Source organism: Desmodus rotundus, chromosome 7 (genome assembly GCF_022682495.2).
Source record: "Desmodus rotundus isolate HL8 chromosome 7, HLdesRot8A.1, whole genome shotgun sequence".
NCBI classification, from domain to species: domain Eukaryota; kingdom Metazoa; phylum Chordata; class Mammalia; order Chiroptera; family Phyllostomidae; genus Desmodus; species Desmodus rotundus.
The window spans coordinates 77,911,598-77,934,724 of NC_071393.1; the positions used below are offsets into that span (position 1 = coordinate 77,911,598).

The 23,127-nt window shown below is 37.3% G+C and overlaps 2 protein-coding genes across 3 annotated transcripts in view; both read left to right on the forward strand.

Moving 5' to 3' along the window:
• Positions 1 to 171: 171 nt before the first annotated feature.
• Positions 172 to 2,750, forward strand: LOC128781426 (E3 ubiquitin-protein ligase TRIM69-like). The gene is made up of 3 exons (XM_053928967.1): positions 172 to 177; positions 1,288 to 1,764; positions 2,583 to 2,750. The coding sequence occupies exons 1-3, from the start codon at positions 172 to 174 to the stop codon at positions 2,745 to 2,747; spliced, it is 648 nt and encodes a 215-aa protein (XP_053784942.1). The 3' UTR covers positions 2,748 to 2,750.
• Positions 2,751 to 5,007: 2,257 nt separating this feature from the next.
• The window catches only part of TERB2 (telomere repeat binding bouquet formation protein 2), a 39,274-nt gene continuing 21,154 nt past the window's right edge, over positions 5,008 to 23,127 (forward strand). Inside the window, exons 1-4 of one of the 2 annotated variants that reach the window (XM_024567870.3) lie at positions 5,008 to 5,503; positions 6,271 to 6,293; positions 6,378 to 6,502; positions 17,682 to 18,275. In XM_024567870.3, the coding sequence (XP_024423638.2) occupies positions 5,078 to 5,503; positions 6,271 to 6,293; positions 6,378 to 6,502; positions 17,682 to 18,223 (1,116 nt within the window). In that variant the 5' untranslated portion in view covers positions 5,008 to 5,077 and the 3' untranslated portion in view covers positions 18,224 to 18,275. Of the gene's footprint in view, positions 5,504 to 6,270; positions 6,294 to 6,377; positions 6,503 to 17,681; positions 18,276 to 23,127 lie in introns of those variants that run through there. The other variant, XM_053929158.1, reaches the window with a different exon arrangement.

The window sequence follows — 23,127 nt, forward strand, 5'->3', positions numbered from 1 at the left end:
TTTGATCTTCTAAGTACATATTGAGAGGATGAAGAATAAACAGGTTTTTTTCTCTCTTCACTTCGACAGAATTGTCCATTCAACCTAGCACAAAAATGGAATAAATCTTTTAAAAAAATCTTTTGTTATATTTTGGTTAAATGGAACTTGAATGAACTGTTAATGTGTAAAATGATGGTAAATTAAAATTTTTCACTGTACAAAAAAATCATGGGAAATAAGACTATAATATGAGTTTGCAACATGTTGTAGAGAATTCTGAATTCTACAGCCCTTTAAAATAAACCCACAAAAAGTTTGGTAGACTATTCAAAGCAACAGAAGATTTTGGAGGCAGAGGAGGGTTAACAATCATTATTAACTGGACTTTATGACTGATTAGATGATGGAGAAAGAAGAAGAGAACCACCAAAAATAACTCAGATTTCACAACTGGGATATTGGTGGTGTGATAATAAGGAAGTTGGGAGAAGGAACTGATTTAGGGGGAAATATGAATTCTATTTCAGTATTGTTCCAGCTTGCAGGACCCAGTTGTGGGCTCAGAGATACAGATTTGGGAGTCACCCCTATAGAGATTGTACATGAAGTAATGGGAATGAATAGCTCACTTGGTAAGAAGAGAGAATAGAGCTAGAAGAGAGGTGAAGACAGATCACAGTGATTGTTTACACTTAAGAAAGTAATAAGAGGAAGAGAAACCAGCCAAGGCAGAGGAGTGGTCAGAGGTAGAAGAACTACAACAGTATAGCACCACAAGAGATAAAAGACTGACTCATTAAGTCAAAGAGAATGAGGATTGAGAGTAAGTCATTACATGAGTGTTTGCAAACTCCACAGCAAGGTTTAAGCAGTTTCTATCAAGTGGTGGGGTAGAGGATCTATTATAAGAGCAGAGATTCAGACAAGTTACCTTAAGCAAAAAGGTAACCTCACTTACTGTGAAGGCAAACATCCATTCTCCTAATTCATTTGTTGAGCCCCTAACTTTCAACTGATATACATGGGGAAAGGGAGTGAAGGGAGGGATGTACAACAAAATACATTTCTTTGGTTGAGTACTCTTTCTTCTTTTGTCTTGGCTCTCTATTAAAGTTTAAATATGGTTGAAAGCAGTAATAAATGATGATGTTACAAAACACTAAATTTATTGGGTCACTCTCATAGAAAAGATTAGGGTGCTTTTACTTTGGCTACACCAATTCTCAGCTTCTTTGGGAATGGAGTCCACTATCCTGGGGTGGACAGCTAGAAAGAGAACTCATTTTAGCTGTTTTTTCCCTAAAGGTATCTTCCAAACCCTCCTCCAACATTGAACCAGACAACTACACTGAAGTGAATGATTTGATCACCCAGATACCCTCTAAAGTACAGATACAAGATATTACTAAGGAGCTACACTGCCCACTGTGTAATGATTGGTTCCGGGATCCATTGATGCTAACCTGTGGCCACAACTTCTGCCAGGCCTGCATTCAAAACTTTTGGAAGCAGGAAGCAAAGGAAACATTCTGTCCTGAGTGTAAGACGATATGTCAATATAACAACTGTACATTCAACCTTGTACTGGATAAGCTGATAGATAAGATTAAGGAACTACACCTACTCAAGGGCTATCCACAGTGCCCAGACCATGGAGAGAACCTGAAACTGTTCAGTAAGCCAGGAGGGAAGCTGATCTGCTTTCAATGCAAAGATGCTCAGTTGTCTGTGGGGCAGTCTAAAGAGTACCTGCAGATCTCTGATGCTGTCCATTTTTTCATGGTGGGTGAGCCCTGGGCCCTGAACAATACCTTAGGAAAGCTGTGGGAAAAATCTTTTGTAGGGCTTCTTATCTCTTCCAGATGATTCATCTTTATTCAGATAATTATTAGAAAGCTCAGAATGCTCAGAAAATACAATATATCTTGCAGTATTCTTTCTCTAGAGGTGCTGATACAGGAAAGTAGTGGAAGAGCTGTGGCCTACTCTTTCAATCAATCAAATATTTACTTAACTCCTGACATGACAGTGCTCTACTAGACATCATGTAAAATATGAATGTAAAAGATATTGCTCTTGTTATGAGAGTTTTGAAATTCAGTCAAAATGAATAAAACAACAGAGGTAATACAATATAGTGTACTACTGACAGCTAAATTTCGTCACTTTAGTAATTCATAAATGCTTAGAATTTCAGAAAAGATTAGAGAAAACTGAAATATTCAGGGGATGTATGGTGAAAGAAAGCTTGAACTGGGAAATCATTTGGATTTGGATCGGCAGAAGGAAGAAATGAGTATTTGAAGTGAGAACAATGTAAATAAAGGTATAGTGAGAACAGCATAACTAGAGTAGAAAACATAGTAGTTACATTTCTCAAACCCCTGCAGTTACTAAGAAGGTAAAAAAAACCCTAAATTTTTCTGCTGCTTGTAATCTCCTTCCCAATTCTCCAAAGAGACAGAAACTATGACACAGGGGAAAGGAAAGACTTTTGCAGCAAGAGCTGGATTTTTTTTCTGACATACTTTGAGGGAGATGCCCCCCATGGTCCTTCATCTCTTGGGTTACTGTGGGTTAATTCTATGTGGTATTCTCAGGAGGAGATTATCATCTATAAAAGTCAACTGGAGGCAACCCTGAAGGAACTTCAGGACCTGAGGAACATGCAGAAAGACGCTATTGCTGATTACAAGGTGAGGAGCAGGGTAGCAGGTAATGAGATAGAACTAGAATATACCCTCCTTGTAACTTTAGTTATTTGAGTAGAAAGATGCCTATACATATATTTATCAATACACTGGGCTATTGAGATCTGGGCTATAGAATTAAAAATGGACACAATAGGGTAGAAAAAAGTATAGCAGTAGAGTAGGTTCCCAATAGTTGAGCAAAAGAGAGCACACTGGCCTTTCCCCTAATATGCTGATCCTTTGAATGGTTCAGTTGCTGGGTGATTGATTGTTGTGGGGTTGTGATTTGTCTGGTCCTTCCTCTTGTTTACTGGCAAAAAAAGAAATGTACCTATGGCAAATCACCTGAAGATAGCTATGTCCAAGGAAATACCTTTCTTGTCTTTGGGTTTACAATGAGTCTACCTCTGAAACAAGGTCTCTCAGATTGCTGGCTTTTACCTTCTGGTTTGATCTTGCCTAGCTTCTCCCTAACAAAATAACACTATTGCCTATACTTTCACAGGAGCTCTAGGACATTAGTGGTTAGAGATTTGGCAAATCAGTCTCTAGAGTGGGGGGCTGAATTGGGAGTTCTATTTTTTCATTAATTATTCTATGGAGGAGAATATTCTCTGGTGTTTGGCATCTGAAAGAAATATTTATACAGTGAGAGAAAGAAGAATTGATGGAAATAATGATGCCTCTAAAGAATCTTGTTCCTGTTGCAAGAGTTCCTAGTTCAGCTATTACACTTAAAATCCATTCATTCAAAAAGTATTTATTGAGTGGGTCAGGCATTAGGCTAGACACTATATTCCACTCAGTTGGGAGATGAATATTAATGAATAATCCCACCAATAGCAATAAAATAACAACTGTGATAATTACTATTAATTAAAATATAGGGTGCTATGAGAGCATATAAATGGAGAACCTAATCTAGACTGAGGTAGGGCTGTTTCCTGAAGAAGTCATCTATTAATAATTGAGAAATGAAGGGTAAGTAACTTAGCTAAGTGAACTAGTGAGGAGAATATGAAGGAAGTGTTTTGAAGAATGTTCTATAAAGAATAAAGAACATATAGAAAAGTCCTGAGAGAGGAAGTCAGTCATTATGTTAAACAGAGAGAAAGCCAATAAAACTGGATCCTGATGAGACTGAAGAGGCAGATGTGAGCCCAAAGATGCAGGCCCTTGTAGGTGATGCTAGAAATTTTGAACTTCATGCAGAGAACAATGACAAGCCATTAAAAGTTTTAAATAAGACATGGTTTAATCTCATTTTGAAAATTTCAGTCTGGTATCTGTGCAGAAAATGAATTGAGAGAGACAATGACAAGGATAATGGTTAGGAGGCCACTGCAGTGTTCCCGGGAATGATGATGGTGGCTTGGTCTAGAGAGGCAGTGAAAATGGAAAGAAATAAACAGCTTCAGTATATGCTTTGGAGATAAAAATACTCTTGATGGGGTGATTCATTAGATTTTAGGAGTGAGTGTAGATGTCAAATAGACAGTTGGATATAAGAATCTGGAGCTTAGAAGTTGGACTAAGCTAGAAATAAGAAGTCAACATATAGATGGTATTTAGGCTGTGGGAAAAGAGAATATTAGTTGGAGAAGAGTATAGAATGAGAATGGAAAAGAGCCCAAGACAGAATGTAAGTAACTCTAAAACCAACAAATAAGACTGAGAAATAGTGGTGAAACAGGTAAAAGGAAAACTGGAGAAGTGTGAGCTAGAGGAAAGAGAGTTAAGCTTATTTTAAAAGCAGTGACAATTGATGGACCATGGAATCGAAGCTGGCTAAAAAGGGGACATAAAGAGAGAAGCTGAAGGAATAGAAATGAAGGGGTGAATATACAGGTTTCAGTGAGACCCAATAATTGCAATAGGGGTACCTGAGTAAATGAGTATAAAAAGTTAATTTTGGAGATGGTGAAATTTCTGGGGATGATAAAATCCTCAGTGTAATTAAGAGAATGAGTAGATAAAGGTGGAGATAACTAAAAATGAGAATAAGGAACCAAGAAGCCAGAATATCAGATACCTCACCCATGAGGATGTTGAGATCACCTAAAAGCTGCAAGTGTATCAGTTATCAATTTCAATTCTTCAAACATTTCACATCTCTTCTTTTATATTGTTCTGGCAGCAGGTGTGGCATCCCCCCAGTTCTGATGCTGCAATTTCTCGATAAGGACATTTCTTTCCACCTCCTTATGGCCCTAGTCTAACAGCATCACTCGGTAGATATTGGTTTCCACTTTTGGGTAGGAGGGTATTATCATTCATTCTAGAATGTTTAATTAACCCTAAGGTCCCATTTAATATGGCATTGTTTACCACCTCAGTACTGTAATAACAACCTGGAGGTAACTTGACTATTTCAGCCTGAACTATTAAACTAGTTGAGAAGGATGGAGTTAAGTCTCCCCTTCCACCACAAAAGGGCTTCTTTTAGTACGGTTGAATGTGGATACTCAGCAGCCATTTTAATGCATTTTCCTGTTACGGTATTTCCCAAGTTGTGTGAGTATTGGTGGTGTGGGCCCCCATCCCCGAGAGCTAGTCTCAGTAATTACCATGGTGATGATCGTGGAGGTTTCCAGGAAAACAAGCTACATCTGCAACAACACATCTCCTCGGAGTTTTTTAAGCTGCATCAGTTTCTGCAATACAAAGAAAAGGACATTTTAAATGATCTCCGGGAAGAGGGGAAAGCTTTGAATGAGGAGATGGAGCTGAATGTCAACCTGCTTCAAGAACAGTATGTTCTAGTCAAGGACATGTTGTTGAGCATCCAGGCACGGATGGAGCAGCAGAACGCCTTCGACTTTCTCAAAGTAAGACTCCATATCAACATGACTATGGGTATACTACTAGGGGAAAGAGGGTTAGAAAGGAAGTAGAAGCAGCTTTTCCCCACAAGAAGCAGGGAAAACCTGCTGTAGTGCTTTGAAGATTCTCTGGGAGAAAAGCAGGAGGCTACTTTTTTGCCTTTCACTCAATATAAAGTTTTGCTTTTATCCTCCTAGAAAAGAAGATAATAAAATGCCATTAATGATATTTGTATTAACATTTTAATTTTTCTCAATAAAGAACTTTGAAGTTTTATTTCTCAAAAAAAATGCTGCAACCTAAACTGTATCCTTGACTCTCAGCAATTATAAATTGACCTGTTTAAAAAGCTGTTTGCCAATCTTTGCCAAATGAAGGTTCACTTCTAAAGTGGCTTTGGTTGCCACCTCAACACTCAGCAGCTTCATCAGCCAGACTAAGAAACAGGGGTCTTGGGGTGGGAATACCTACTGTGTTTTTCTCCTGAGACTATGGCAGTATAGGTAAATATAGCTTAATCTTAACTTCTTTCTTCTTCCATGTAAAAGAGAACTAGAAAATCAGAGCAAGATAAAGCCAATTTATCTTGGATTAGATGAAGGATGCAGATCAGAAAGACACATGAAGGGTGAGAGGTGACGATGGAATGGGACCATCTGCACAGGATTCCAGTATTGACAATCAAATTCTAGTGGGGGCCAGTATCACCAAAGAAATTTCTGCAGTTGACGAACAGGCTTCTAACTTTTCTATTTTTCCTTTCCTCTTCTAGGACATCACACCTTTCTTGGATAGGTAGGTGGTGTTTCCATACAATATTAGTACCCTACCTTCAGTCCCTGGAGGATGTCTAAAATAAATGATTTATGTCCCTTACAGCCTGGAGCAAGGAATAAGGATGCTGACACCCAGACAGCTTATCTCCAAAAAGCTGAACCCAGGCCTGTACAAAGGTCCCATCCAGTACATGATGTGGAGGGAAATGCAGTCCACTCTCTCTCCAGGTATTGGTGGATAGTAGCTATTGGTTCCTGAAGCTCCTAATGTATGTTTCATCTGTGGGACCACTTCTGTGCCCTTAATTAGTACTTCAGAGCCTGGGACGGGGGAAGGATAGAGTTTAGCAAAATAAGGCTAGTTGGTGTGACTGAATTTTTTCTGATAGTATGACCTAAGAATTACCGTATTTTTCGGACTGTGAGACACACTGGACCATAAGATGCACCTAGGTCTTAGAGGAGGAAAATAGGAAAAAAATTTTTGAAGCAAAACATGTGGTCCTGTTCCTGCCTCCTGTGACCCTGCTCCACTGCGACCCCCCCACCAAAGAGCCAGGTAAGCTACATTTGGACTATAAGATGTACCCACATTTTCCTCCCAAATTTGGGGGGGGTGCATCTTATAGTCCAAAAATATGGTGATGGCTTTTTGCTGGTAAATAGAGTCTGATGCCAGAATTACCTCTCAACCTATGATTTTGTTTTAATTGTTCTATACACTGTGACAATGAATATTTTATCCTGCTCTGCTAAATGAATTACATAAACCCTGGAGCTTTTCTGCCATGGAGGAGAAATTTATTGTACATACTCTTTGAATGTAATAGGGTATTTATAAGTCCTCTTGTGTTTGATATTCATAATATACAGTATAATAACTTAGAAAATTATTTAGAGATCTACAGTGCTTCAAAAGAAAACTAGTAATTTCAATAGGTGTGCCTAATATGAACACTAAGTTATTGTCATCCTCCAGATAGCAAAGAATTGAGTAGGACAAATACAAATGGCATTTCAAGAACTCCAAGTTCTAAATACAAATCTTTATAAAAATAAAAAAGTTCTAAGTATAGTTTTTTATAGAATTCATACAGACTCATTATTATTAGTAGTTACTGACTTAATGAAAATCACAAATCTATCCCTGTTAACAATCTTTCCAGGTAATTGACATTTAAAAAATCAGCTTTACTCTGGTGTAATTAACATAGAAGAAACTCATTTAAAAAAAATTTATTGAATTTACTGTTGTGACATTGGTTAATAAAATTATATAGGTTTCAAGTGTATAATTCTATAATACATTATCTGTATATTGTATTGTGTGTTCACTACCCAAAGTCAAGTCTCCTTCCATCACTATTTATTCCTACCTTTACTCTCTTCTGCCTCCCCACACCCTCCTTTCCCTCTTGTAATCATCATATTGTTGTCTGTTCCCGTCAGTAGATGAGTGGATAAAAATGCTGTGGTACATTTACAAAATGAAATACTATTTGGCCATAAAAAAGATGGATATCTTACCTTTGCAACAGCATGGAAGGTATTATGCTAAGTGAAATAGCGAGCCAGAGAAAAACAAATACTATATGATTTCTTAAATGTAGAATCTAATGAACAAAATAAACAAACAAAATAGAAACAGACTCATAGATACAGAGAACAGACTGACAGCTGTCGGAGGGGAGGGATGTAGGGTAACTGGGTGAAAAAGGTGAAGGGATTAAGTGAAAAAAAGAAACCTCATTGGCCTGGCTGGTGTGGCTCAGTGGACTGAGCACTGGCCTGCAAACCGAAAGGTTGCTAGTTCGATTTCTAGTCACGGCATATGCCTGGGTTGTGAGCCAGGTCCCCAGTTGGGGGTGAGCAAGAGGCAAATCAGATAGTTATGATAGGTGTTTTAATGTCTTTGCTAATGTCTTAGTTTTCCCTTTCACCTTCACTAGAGGCCTATTATCTCTACTTCTTTATTTTATTAAAAAAATTTTTTTACATGTTTGGGGTGGGCAGGATAGAGTGGAGTGAGGGGGGAAATGGGACAACTGTAATAGCATAATCAACAAATATATTAAAAAATATTTTTTACATGTTTGGTTGCTATAGGATTTTACAATATATAATTTACTTTCCCATACTATCTACCTGCGAGTAACAACCCTTTGCATGTAGTGTAAAAAGTTTACACCAGTATACTTTTATATTCTTCATCTTTTGTCATACACTTTATTTCTAGAAATTGTAAACTCCATATATTTTTAAACAGTCAATTATCATTTAAAGAAATTTCTTTAAATGAAGAAATATCTTTTACATTCACATACTTACCATTTCTGGCACTCTTTATTTTTTATGTAGATACAAATTTCCATCTGATATCATTTTTCTGTCTGCTTGAAGAGCTTCCTTTAAATTTTTTATGGTTCAAGTATGCTTGTGAGGAATTATCTCAGCCTTTGTCTGAAAAAATATTTATCTTACCTTATTTTTTGAAAGATTTTTTTCCCTGAATAGAACTCTGGGTTGATGGATTTTTTTTCAGTACTTTAAATACTACTCCATTGTTTTGTGGCTTGCCTAGTTTCCAATGAGATGTCTATTATCATTTTTATCTTTATTTTTCTGTGTGCATTGTTTTTTTTTCTTAGACTACTTTCAGGATTTACTTTTTGTTACTTCTTTCTACTAATTTGATTATGCTGGGTCTTGGTGTGATTTTCTTTATGTTCATTCTGCTTGTGGTTCATTGAATATCTTCTTTTTCCTTTAAGATTTTATTTATTTTATTTTTAGAGAAAGCGAGGGAGAAAGAGAGGAAGAGAAATATCAATGTGTGGTTGCCTCTCGCACTTCCCCAACTGGGGACCTGGCTTGCAACCCAGGCATGTGCCCTGATTGGGAATCAAACCAGCAACCGTTTGGTTTGCAGGTTGGCACTCAACCCACTGAGCCACACAAGCCAGGGTAAGCTTCTTAAATAGATGGATTTATAGTTGTCATCGCATTTGAAATAATGTTAGCTATTAGTTCTTCAAGTATTTTTCACCTATCCCCCTTTCTTCTCTCCTTCTGGGATTCTAATTTTTATATGTTAGACTGCCTGATATTGGTTCACCTGTCATTGATGCTCAGTAATTTTTGGCTTTTTTTACCCTCTGTACTTCATTTTGAATAGCTTATATTGCTATTCAAGTTCTCTCATCTTTTCTTCTGTACTGCTTAATCTTTTGTTAATTCTTTTCAAGATGTTTTTCATTTCAGATACATTTCACTTCTAAAAGTTTCATTTGGGTCTTTGTATATCTCCCATTTCTCTCCTCACCATGTCCATGCTTTCCTTTACATTCTCAAGCAAGTGGAAGATATAGGTGATAGCTGTTTTAATGTCTTTGCTAATTCCACCTTGTTATTTCTGTACATGTTTTTATTGCTTGATTTTTCTCCTGACTCTGGGTCATATTTTCCTGCTGCTTTGCATGGCTAGTAATATTTTTCTTTTCTTTTTAAAAATAAAATATTCTATTTATTTATTTTAGACAGAGGGTAAGAGGGAGAAAAACATCAATGTGTGGTTGCCTCTCGTGTACCGCCTACTGGGGACCTGACCTGGCCTGCAACATGGGCATGTGCCCTGACTGGGAATCAAACCAGCAACCCTTTGGTTCATGGGCCAGTCCTCCATCCAGTGAGCCACACCAGCCAGGGCATATTTTTTTTCTTTTTAACAAACTTATTTCTTAGAACATTTTTAGATTTACAGAAAAAATGAGAAGATAGTACATAAAGTTCTTACAGACCTCATCCCCAGCTTCTCCTATTACTAATGTCATTTTACATTTAGTGTGAGTTAGTTTTACAATTAATGAACCAATATTAATATATTATTATTTTTAATGTTATTATTAAATAACATCCATAGTTTCTTTAGGTTTCCTTTGTTTTTACCTAATGTCATTTTTCTGTTTCAGAGTTCCATCTAAGATGCCACATCACATTTAGTTGTCACATTTCTTCAAGTTCTTCTTGGTTGTGACAGTTTTTAGACTTCCCTTGTTTTTGATGACTTTGGCTTTTTTTTTGACCTCGACATTTTTAAGGAGCACTGGTCATGTACTTTGTAGAACACCACATTATTGCAATTTGTGTGATATTTTCTCACAAGATCAAGGTTATAAGTTATTAAAAAGAAGGCCACATAGTTAAAAGTACCATTTTCATCATATCATATCAAGCATACACACTGTCAACATGATTTATGACCACTGATGTTGGCTTTACTTACCTAGCTGAGGTAGTGTGTGCCAGGTTTCTCCACTGCAATGTTACTCTTTCCCTCCACTTTCCATACTGCTCTCTTTGGGCGGAAGTTACTATGCACAGCCCACAGTTAAAAAGTGGAGAGTTATACTCCTTCTCCTTGAAAGTGGAATATTTACATAAATTATTTGAAATTCTCTGCATGGGAGAGTTGTCTCTTCTGGCTGGTAATTTTTTATTGAATGTCAAACATGATCAATTTTGCAATGATGTTTGCTGGATTTTGTTGTAATTTTAAGCCCTATTGTATTTAACTTTGGTATGTAATTTATTTAAAATAACTTTGTTCCATTTGATACTTTCTTTAAGCTTTATTGCAGTTTTCAAGCTTTGTTAAAGTAGTTCAATAGCAGCCTTTAAACTAGGGCTAATTTAGCCCACTTCCTAAGGTAACACCTTTCTGAGTACTCTGCCTGACGTTCCATATATTATGACATTTTTCCATTCTGGCTGGCCAGTCTTGTGTGAGCTCTAGAAATTGTTCAGCCTACTGCTTTCTAGATATTCTTTCTCTGGTCCTAATGAATTTCACGAAGATTAAAACTCAGCCACAGTCTCGAGGGAAATGCTTTGTAGATGTTCAAAAGTCTGTGTGCAGCTCCCTCCTCTCTGTTACTCTACTCTAGCCATCTTGGGATAATATTGTGTTTTTCTTCTTGTACTCTTTGCCCTGTAAAATCGAACTTTACTTCTAGCAATCATTTAAACCACAAATTGATTTTCTTTATTTTTGACATAATTTCAAACCTAAGAAAATCAAATGAGATTTATTTTAATATATGGCCATTTTACTAATAATGTAACTGTGATCAAACCTTGGTAAAATATATTCATACTTCTTATTTCTAGGCCCTTGCTTATTCTGTATGTTCATATTCTCTCCTTCCCTGCGTTATAATAGAGACAGTTGCTTTAGGAAAGGAGCTGGTATTTTCTTTCTGTAAATGGTCAGAGAGTAAATATTTTGGGCTGTGTGGGCTGTATGGTCTTTGTCAAAACTACTTTACTCTCCCAATATAGTGAAAAAGCAACCACAGACAATATGTAAGTGAATGGCCTTTGATGTGTTCCAATAAAACTTTACTTACAAAACTGGCAGCCTGACCTGTTGATTGTAGTTTTACCAATTCTAATTTAAAATATTTTAACTTATTTCCTTTAGTTTTGTGTGTATCAGTAAAACACCACCAATGTTTACTCATTCATTCAATACACTCTTAAATAGGACCTACTACATGCTAAGCACTAAGTTGGGTTCCAAGTACAGAAAAATATAAGACAGTTTCTACTCCCAAAAGAATAGAAGGCAAACTTAAGAGTCTGCTGTAGCCATCTAGGTGAAAAATTATTAAGATCTAAGCTAACAGCATGGGAGGTACTGGAAAATGAAGAATAGATTCCAGAGAAGAATTCCAGGAGCTGAAATGTACTGGACAGTAATTAGTGGTAACAGATGAGAAACCTGATGCCAAGGATGGAAATATAGGAGATGCAGACTTTGGAGGGATTGTTGAGTTCAATTGTGGTCATGTTGTGTGGAAGAACCTACAGGATAACTAAGTGAATATATTCCAATAGGTACTATTCTAGCTTAAGCTTAAGAGAGAGGCCAGGGCTGGAATAAGTATACAGTCAGGTTGCTGAAGCTATTGATGTAAATGAGATTTCCAAAGGAAAGTGAGAACATACAGTCAAGGAGGGAGCACCTAACAGAGAATACCAACAAATAAAGGACAACGAAGCACCCAAAAGAGATTATGAATTCTGGCAAGAAAATTCCAAGAACTGAAATTGGCATGGAATCTAAGGAAAGAGACTGTCAGAGAAGGGAGTGGTCATTCATATCAAATGTGAAGATCAATTTAGAAAACTATTGGAAAAGATATGTTTAACAACAATTGGTGACTTTGGTAGGGCCATTTCAAAAGAGTGGAATGGGTAGAAGTTATATTGTGAAGGGTTCAGGAGTGATTTGGAATGAGGCAGTAGTGAAGTGGACAGGTCACTCATTTGAGAAATTTCACTAAGTAGAAGAGGTGTGAATGTGGGAGCAGAGTAAAAAGAGGACTTTTAAAAACATACTGAAAGGATGCAGCCTGTAGAAAAGCAGAAATCAATTCTGTAAGAAAGGGGATAATTGGTGGAAATAGGGAAAAGTGAGTGAGATCTAAAGAGAGGGTGAGCACTCTTTTTGTAAAATCTTTACTTTCTTGTTTCTGGACATTTTTATCAGACTGTTTTCCCTCTGTGTCGAATGCTTGACAAGGTCCATTTCGAGTATCATTCATTCAGTCATACAGTCATTCAGTCAATCACTTTTTCAACAAGTGACTTTCAAATATCTCCCATGTAAGATAGAGTAGTGATCAAGACAGATGTAGCCTGCACCTTCAGAGTGTACAGTCTGGAGCAGTGCTTCTTGAATGTTGGCTTCAGGACCCTGTAACACTCTAAAACTTATTTAGGACTCCAAACAGCTTTTGATTTGCGAGTTATCACTGTCAATATTTATTATGTGAGAAATTAAAACTAGGAAAAAATGTTAAAGATTTTATTTATTTATTTTTAGAGAGATGGAAAGGGAGAGAGAAAGAGGGGGAGAAATGTTGATGTGTGAGAGATACATTGACCGGTGGCCTCTTGCATGACCCCAACCGGGGACCTGGCCTGCAACCCAGGCATGTACCCTGACTGGGAATCAAATGAGCGACCCTGGGGTTTCTAGCCAGTGCTCAATCCACTGAGCCAGACTAGCCAGTACTAAAACTAAGAAAATTTAAAAATATTTATTCATTTAAAAATAACAACGAACCTACTGCATGTGAACATAATGTAAAACTATGAAAAGAGATCTATATTCTTCAAAGCAAAAAAAATTGAGTGGCATTGCTTTTTATAAATTTGCTAATCTCTTTATTGTGCAACTTAATAAATGATATCAGGATTCTAAAAGTAAAGAGAGAGCAAGGGGGAAGTGTGGAATAGAGGTTTGCAGAGGGAGTTGAAGGTTTGAAATTGTTGTGAGGAACTGGAGATGATTTGATTTGGTAAATACAGGAGTTCTGGGCAGTGCTGGTAGTCAAATATAAAGTGGAAATAATGGATCTGTTGTGGTACTTACATATGTAATTTTGTGATTTTTCTTCTTGAAGTGGTAACGAATTGGGATATGAATTTGAATAACTGGATAGATCCAGAGTTGGAGAGTTGCATGACAGGTGCTGCAGAAAATAAAATAAAAGTGTTGAAGTTACTGACAACAAAACTGCCAAATGCTAAGCTATTTGGGAAAGGATTTTAAGCCATGAAGTAGATAGCTTAGGATAAGAAAGAGAAATCAGGAACTAGATTAATGAAGTCAAGCAATGGTTGTAGGGAAAAATGAGAGTGAGGAAGCTCAAAAAATAAGACAATGGGATATCTGAGTTTAAGATTTTAGAGAACAAATAGTTCCCGATGATTATGAGGTCCAGAATGTGGTCATTGACATGGGCAGCTGAAAAGGAGTCAAAAGTCATTAACAGTGAAGTCAAGGATTCACAAGAATAGAAAAGTAGCTATATATTCAAGATAGTGAAATTATTTGGGACGATGAGCTGGAGTCTGGGTAGAGAAATAAAGCTAACCCAAATGCAGGGAGTATAACAGGAAGTTTGTACATTATAGTCTCAAACAGAGACAGAGAGTAATATGAAATTGAATGGCAAATGTCTTAAATGAAAAGTGATTTTTTACATAAGGATAAGGAGTAGAGTAGGGGTCTGGAAGTGGCAGTGGTGGCTATTGGATTTCTGGCATTTGAATTTAGAAAATAAATAGTCTTTTGAACTTTCAAGAACTGTGTTTCTGGAGGAAAAACCAGTCAGGTTTCTGTTAGAGGAAGGAGGTGATGAGAGAATTATGTAAACTGAGGATGCAGGAAAGTTAATTAGGAGGGTAGTTAGTTCCAAAGGTCAGAGTGGAATGGGTTGGGTGAGAGCGGTAGAATGCATGAAGGAAGAGGAATTAAAGAGCACAATAATGGGGACAAGAGCATGTTAGAGGATAAATCATTGGAGGGGTCTATATTCTGGGTTTGGGCTAAAGATATTAGGAATATGAGACATAGTAGAATTAGTTGGTACCACGGTTTCAATCAAAACTTTAATTGAAGTTCACTTATTTATTTAACAAATAGTTACTTGAACACCTAAGAACAGTTTCAAATTTTAAAGATATGTGAAAAAACAAAATGGATGAAGTTCTTGTTCACCCACCCAACTTTAAGCTATCCAACATTTGCATCACAGGGGTGCCAGAAGAAGAGAAAGACCAAGAAATTGGAAATCTATTTTAAAAAATAGTGAAAGAAAACTTCCCTAATTTGGTAAAGGAAATAGACGTACAAGTCCAGGAAGCAGAGAGAGTCCCAAACAAGATGATTGCCCACTCCAAGGCACATCACAATTAAAATGCCAAAGGTTAAAGATAAAGAGAGAATCTTAAAAGCAGCAAGAGGATAGAAGTTAGTTACCTACAGGGGAGTTCCCATAAGACTGTCAGCTGATTTCTCAAAAGAAACCTTGCAGGCAAAAAGGGATTGGCAAGAAATACTCAAATTCATGAAAAGCAAGGACCTACATTTAGCCCTACCCAGCAAAGCTATCATTTAGAATTGAAGAGCAGATAAAGAGCTTCCCAGATAAGAAATGATGATGAACAAAAGGAGTTCATCATCACCAAACCGTTATTATATGAAATATTAAAGGGACTTATTTAAGAAGATCAAGACTATGAACAGTAAAATGGCAAAAAGTACATATCTATAAACAATTGAATCTAAAAAACAAACTAAGCAAACAAGAAGAACAGAGATAGAATCATGGATATGGAGAACATTTTGATGGTTGCCAGATGGGAGGTGGCTGGGGGAGAATTAGTGAAGAGGTGAGGGGATTAAGAAGTACAAATAGGTAGTTACAGAATAGCCACAGGGATGTAAAGTACAGTATAGGAAATGCAGTAGCCAAAGAATTTATATGCATGACTCATGGACATGAACAATGGCCAGGGGATTTCCTGAGGGAGTGTGGGGGGTGCTGGGTGGAGGGGGCAAAGAGGGGGAAATTGGGATAACTGTAATAGCATAATTGACAAAATATAATTTAAAAAAGAAAAAGAAATAGCCAAAAGGCAAAGTGGTTGGATCAAAGTAAATGAGGGCAATGTGGTAGCAAATGAGGTCAGAGAGGTAGGTAAACCATGTAGGTCTTGTTTGCTCTGTAAGGAGTCTGGATTTTATCTTGGGTGATGAAAAGCATAAGAATGTGTTGAGTAGAAGAACTGGATAAGCTTATTCATGTTACAGGCAGAATGTTTTGCAGGTGGGCAAGAGTGGAAATAGAACAGTTAAAAAGTTATTGCAGTAGTTCCAGACCAGTGGTATTTTTGAAGTTATCTTTCTGTATATTCTGAGTAGGCTCAGAATATATTTTAAAGATGTAGCTGACAGGACTTACTGTTGGATTGAATATTGCATGAGAAGAAAAGAGAGGACACAATGCTGACTCCTAGGAAATACTCAGAGCCAGTGCAGACTGACCTAGCTGGTGGTGTCAGAAGCCTGACAATGAGAGCAGACTGGGGCTTTAAATAGATTGGTGAGAAGTCTTTTTAACTCCAGAGAAGTCCTAGTCCCCACATTGGAAAGAGTAACAACCCAAGGTGGATGGGGATATGTGAAGGAGAGAAGATTCAGCCTGTATGGAAAAATTCAGGATTCTTCAAAGTCTCTTGTTGGAAAAAGAAATCCTTGGGATAATGGAAAAGACTCAGGCTTTTCTGGGAAGAGAGAGCTGGACTGGACTGATCCAACAAGGATAAATAAATCTACTAACAACAAATGTATGTATATGTGCATCTCTGTCCATGATGTGAACATACATAGTTTTTGTTCCTTTTATCAAATTTTGTGCCAATGTTCAATTATGTCACACATAGAATTTGTGTCATCTTTTTGCTGGTCTGCTTCCAACCTCTATTCAGAAATTCTTTTTTATACTGCTGCCCATTTATTTGTCTAAACCAATGCTCATTAAATTACCTGTGATTAAACTTACACATTATTTTCAATTATAAATCAATAAAACTAGTGTAATGAAGGAGTAGTTTTTAAAATCTCAACATGGTGTGGATTGATATGATATGTTTGTAGAATACAATGTAAATTAATTACTTGAAGAAGTGGAACTAAAAAACAAACGCTACAAAGTACAAGCCCAGTTTTTTAAACTATTAGATTCAATGACATAAAGTTACTCTATCAGATTGCTAAGAATGTTTCTAAGAGTTAACTCTTGATTTCAGTACCATCTTGTCCCAGACTGGTAACCGAATAGTTAGTGGACCACATTTTAATTAGCAGTGGCATTAACCATTCTAGATCTCAAAAGTCTCATTATCTATTAAACCAAATATAAACTTCTCACCATTGTCCTCTGAACTTTGTATCAATTTTTTATGATTTTATTTATTTATTTTTAGAGAGGGGAGAAGGGAGGGAGAAAGAGAGAGAGAGAAACATCTATGTGTGGTTGCCTCTCATGTGCCCCCTACTGGGACCTGGCCCACAACCCAGGCATATGCCCTGACTGGGAATCAAACTGGCAACCCTTTGGTTTGCAGGCTGGTGCTCAATCCACTGAGCCACACCAGCCAGGGAGGCTATTGTTTTTAATCCATTCCTTTTTTGCCTCTGTTTACCTAAAGCATCCTGAATATATCTCAGAGATGTCATATCACAACTGAAATAGTTAGTCTTAAAGAGCTTTCCTAGGACAGACTTATCTAATCATTACCTCTTTAGCATTTATATATTATTTGTATTGTTTTCTTTATTAGAGAATTGCTTCAGAGTTCAGTCTGATTTTTACCACAAATATAAGAATGTCTAAAATATAGCTACAAAGGTACCAAAGTAATAAAGAGTATATATAAGTATATGTGAATGGGGAGATAAATTACTGGTGTTTATGTAAATACTACCTTTTACTATGGAAATTTGAATTCACACCTTTTCTCCCATGCCCTGCTTTCTTTTATTTTCTACTAGGCTTATCTCCATTAACTCTGGACCCTAAAACAGCACACCCAAATTTATTGCTCTCCAAAGACCGAACGAGTGTGTGGCATGATGACCTTAAGCAGGTAATGCCTGATGATCCAGAGAGATTTGACTCAAGTGTGGCTGTGCTGGGTTCAAAAGGCTTCACGTCTGGAAAATGGTACTGGGAAGTAGTAGTAGCAAAGAAGACAAAGTGGACAGTTGGAGTTGTCAGAGAATCCATCGTTAGGAAAGGTAGCTGTCCTCTAACTCCCGAGCAAGGATTCTGGCTTTTAAGACTAAGGAACCAAAATGATCTAAAGGCTCTGGATTTGCCTTCTTGCAGTATGAAACTGACTAACAACCTCAACAAGGTGGGCATATATCTAGATTATGAAGGAGGACAGGTGTCCTTCTACAATGCTAAAACCATGACACACATTTACACCTTCAGTAGCACTTTCATGGAGAAACTTTATCCCTACTTTTGCCCTTGCCTTAATGATGGTGGGCAGAATAAACAACCATTGCAAATCTTACATCCACGGTAATTGGTCACACTATTGTGTAAATTCAGAGCATTATTAAAGAGGTATTGAAATACTTTACCAATCTCACTGGTTTCTCTTCCCAATTTATGGGTGCCTGGAATAATGAAAAGAGGATTCACAAATTGAATTGCATTCCCAGTTTCCTAAGTGGATTTTACTGGAGTCTCTCTCTCTCTTTTTACTTACAGAAGAAAAATTAGTTTTTATTTAATTTATTTTTTGTTTTTTTAAGTATATTTTAATGATTATGCTATTACAGTTTTCCAATTTTTGTCCCCTTTGCACCCCTCTGCCCAGTACGCCCATTCCCTCTAGCAATCCCCCACCTCCCTTAGTTCATGTCTATGTGTCATGCATGTAAGTTCTTTGGCTTCTCCATTTCCTATACTATTCTTAACATCCCCCTGCCTATTTTGTACCTACCAATTATACTTCTTAATCCCTGTATCTTTTCCACCATGCAGTTGTCCCAGAGGCCACTTACACTCACTATTCTCATTTGTGTTTTTTTTTTTAATTCTTTTTTCTTCTTGTTCTGATTGGTTGTTTTTTGCTTTCTTATGTTCCAAATCATTGATTTGATTCTTGGCTTCATCCACTGTATTGTTGTTTCCCTGTAAGTTGTTCTTTATTTCAATTAGTGTGTCCTTTGTTTCTGACTGGATCTTTTTTATGGTGCTGAGGTCCTCACTAAGTTCCTTGAACATCCTGATAACCAATGTTTTGAACTCTGCATCTGATAGATTGTTTATCTCCATTTCGTTTAGCTTTTTCTGGAGCTTTGATCTGTTCTTTCATTTGGGCCATGTTTCTTTGTCTCCTTGTTCTGGCAGCCTCCCTGTGTTTGTTTCTGTGTGTTACGTAGAGCTGCTTTGACTCTGTGTCTTGGTAGTGTGGCCTAATGTAGTAGGTGTCCTATCGGGTCCAGTGGCAGAGCCTCCCCTACCACCCAAGCTGGGTTCTTGAGGTGCACCCTTCATGTGGGCTGAGTATACCCTCCTCTTATAGTTCAGATGTGGTTGCTGTTGGCATAAGCTATACAGGGGCAGAATGGTGGTGCTCAGACGTGGTAACTGCCCACTGGGTGCGCTGAGGTTTCCCAGGTGGTGCAGGTCAAGGCCAGCCCCCACCTGTGTTTTGCCCAGGGCCACCCTGCCAGAGCTATAAAGCAATCTGAGATGACTGATACTTATGCTGGGATTGGACACTACCAGGAAAGGCCAAGCTGTGAATCTAAGCAGGCTGCTGCTAGTGCTGGGCCTGGGGCTCACTGAAGCCAGCTGTTGGTCATTTGAGAGGATTTAGGAAGTTGTGCAGCATGAGCCAAGGCCAGCCATTCATATGGAAAAGCAGCCTGTAAGTTGGGTGGGGCAGAGTCTCTGGGGATCTCCAAGGTGGGCCAAACAATGTTAGCCAGGTTGATGGAGTCTCAGATATGGCACCAGCTTGTGGGCTCTGTGGCTTTGTGAGGGGAGGGTTTAGAAAAGGGACAATGGCCTCTGCTTTCCTTGATGCTAGTCACTTCAGTTTCTCCCCTATACCACTGGTGCCTTTTAAGCTGTTACCCTGGTGCTGGAGCTCAGAGGGAGTGAGTCTGAGTAGGTGAGTCCATGTGTGGGTTCTTTAAGAGGAACTGCTTGGGGCTCCTGCAGTTTCTTCCACTGACTCAATTCCTGCTGGTTTTTTCAGCCAAAAGTTGAGGGGACTTATCTTCCTGGCCCTGGAACCCTGGGCTTGGGGGCCTGCTTTGGGACTGGGACTCCTCATTCCTGAGATATCCCTCCTGAATTTTTATCCACCCACGTGGGTGAGGGACCAGCCCATTCCAAGTCTACGCCCCTCCTACCTGTCTGGACGGATGTGGTTTCTTTAATTCTGTGGTTGTCAGACTTCCATTCAACTCAATTTCTGGTGGTTCTGAGTGATGGTTGTTCTATATTTTAGTTGTAATTTTGATGTGGTTGTGACAAGAGGCCAGCCATGTCTGCTTATGCTGCTATCTAGACCAGAAATCACCTTCAGTGTTTTTCATCTTGTCCTCTCCAATATACTCATCCTCCAGTTTGTTTCTTCTTTCTAACTCTAAAGTACTTAGCATCATTGATCTCAGCAGTACCCTTGATGAACCATCCCTATTTTCTTTCCTTGAAAGTCCTATAAAACTGGGCTACATGCTCTATATTTGACAGTTTTTTGGTGGGGGAGATTGGGGTTGGGGATGAATGGGTATTTAGGACCTGCAGCACTGGCCATCTAAAATTACAATTATCACAGCTCTTTGGCAGAGTAAAAGCCCCTATCTGTCATAGTGGGAAGGATACACACATATTACAGGTAATAATCATGCATCATTGGCATATATAATATATATACATTATAGCTGCTGATTTGGGTAAACAGCCATGACATGATTAGGGCTCCATGTAAGAAATTACTTTTTTTTAATGAATTCACTTCAATCAAAATGTAACGAGGACTTGTTTTATGCCTGGAATGTTGCAAGATGTTTTAAAGGATGCAAAAGAAGCATAAAAAAAAAAAAAGATTCCTCTGGAAAGATTTAAAAGAAATTCAGATGCTTGGACCTCAGCCAAGTCCAATTAAAGCAAAATCTTCAGCAGGTAGAACCAAGCATTTGCAGTTTCTAAAAGCTCTTATGTGATTCTAATGTGCTACTAGGTCAGAGAACAACTGAACTAAAGGAACCTATTTTTAAAATTTTAAAAAATATATAAACATACAGGAAAACTGCACATTTTTATAATAAATGCCCATGTATTCTTCACCTAGATTTACCAATTATTAATGTTTTCCCACATTATCTTAGTTTCCCTCATATGTACCCCATATGATTTTGTGTGTATATATAATTATTACTAATGTTATTTTGCTGAACCACCTTAGAGTAACTTGTAAGCATTATAATTCTTATCCCTAAATACTTCAGCAAGTATCTCCTAAGAACCAAGATATTCTCTATATAATCACTCTCAAATTCAGAAAATTTAACATTGACACAATACTACTTACTAGCTAACATTCAGTCCATATTCAACAAGTAAATATTTCTAATGGTCGAGTTTTAGGAAATGTGGTAAAGAATTTCGAGTAGCATGACAAAGAGTTTGGAGGATAGAAGAGGGCTTAGTTGCTTCTTCTTAAGTGATATGCATAGTTCTAGCTAATTGATATCTAAAATCTGTCCTTGGGGACAGACAAGTGTTACAGAGATCAGAGAAAGGAGAGGTCAACATTCACCAGAATAAGAGAAGAAAAGGATAAAGTTATGACTAAGTTGGATAGTACAAAATAAGTAGAAATGAATAAAAATTCTAATCTGAATTTAGAAAATATGTTTCTTTAAAATGAGTTTTTGTGGTGATATTTGTATAGCTACATAAATATACTAGAAATTAGGGAACTGTACAGTTATAATAGGCAGATTTTACAGGTTGTGAATTATAGCACAATAAAGCTGTTTTTTAAAAAAGGAAAAGGAAAAAAAAAAGGTTTTATTCAGATCACCAGGAAAGAAAGGACAGACCACAAGTGTACACATATTTTCCACTATCTGTAGGTGTCTACCTTAATACTTTCTCTGATGTACTACCTCTGCTCTCCAGCACTTGCCTTAACATTTAGATGTCACAAATTTATTTTCCCAAGTAACTGGTTATTCTATACTGAAGAATTTAAAAAATCCTCTACTTAGAACTTCGATTATAATCAAAGGCAGGAATCCTTCTAATGAATATGAATCATAAAACACCAATATGGGACCTCCCTGCTAGATATAGGCTCTGAATGGTATTCACTAAGAAGCATGACTGGGGCTATCACACATCGTTTTTATCTCAGGCTGTGGGAGATGAGACTGATAGTAACAAAAACCTCCTTGTATGAAGTAGAAAATAAAAGAAGCCCTAGTGTGTTAGAATTCACTGAGGTGATAACCCTATAAGGAGAATGCCTTGCACTTTTTCCCAACTAACTGGATTTTTAGAGTAAGAGTTGTATAACATAGCTAAAATACAGGAGGAAAAAAATAGTAAAACTGAATTACTAGGTATTTTCAGGGAAAGAGATGCTTTTAATAAATTAGTTTTCAGATGAGAAAACATGGTTTATTTAAGGCCAAAAATTTGATTAATCACTTTAGAAAAAGTCCTCTTAAGTTGACATACTTTCTTGATTATTTTTACAACACTTTTATTTTTTAAAGATTTCTAACTATTTTTAGAGAGGGGAAAAGGGGAAAGGAGAGAGAAGGGAGGGAGAAAAATATCGATGTGTGGTGGCCTCTCATGTGCCCCCTACCAGGGACCTGGCCTGCAACTCAGGCATGTGCCCTAGACTGGGAATCGAACTGGTAACCCTTTGGTTCGCAGGCTGGCACTCAATCCACTGAGCCACACCAACCAGGGTTACTTTCTTGATTATTTTTTAAAATTAAATTAATATATACAGAAGAGTATATAGAATGTATATGTACAGTTTAGATTACACTACGAAAACAAGCACTCATTAATTGACCATCTAGCTTTTTAGAACAGTATCAAAACCATTGAAGGCCCCTGTGTACCTCTCTCAGCCCTGAGGTAATCACTAATCTACATTTTATATCTGGCTTTTTCCTTTTTGAAAATAATTCATAGATCTGCTTTTCCAACAAATGTATTGTTTAGTTTTTTTCTATAATACATATGTAAGTATAGTTTCACTACCTGTTTTTTGAACTTTAAATGAGTGGAATCACGCTGTATGTTTTCCTCAGTTTTTTAAAAATTTAAAATTAAGTTGTGTTCCATTGTATGAAAATAAAACAATTTAAATATCCAAACTGCTGGTTTTTACTTTTGTTATTTGGTTGTTGCTATTGCTTTAACAACAATGTTGCCATAAAC

Coding starts and splice junctions, on each gene's coding strand:
- LOC128781426 (XM_053928967.1), top strand. Junction 1,765..2,582: donor ATGCTGTCCATTTTTTCATG/GTGGGTGAGCCC, acceptor TGGTATTCTCAG/GAGGAGATTATCATCTATAA.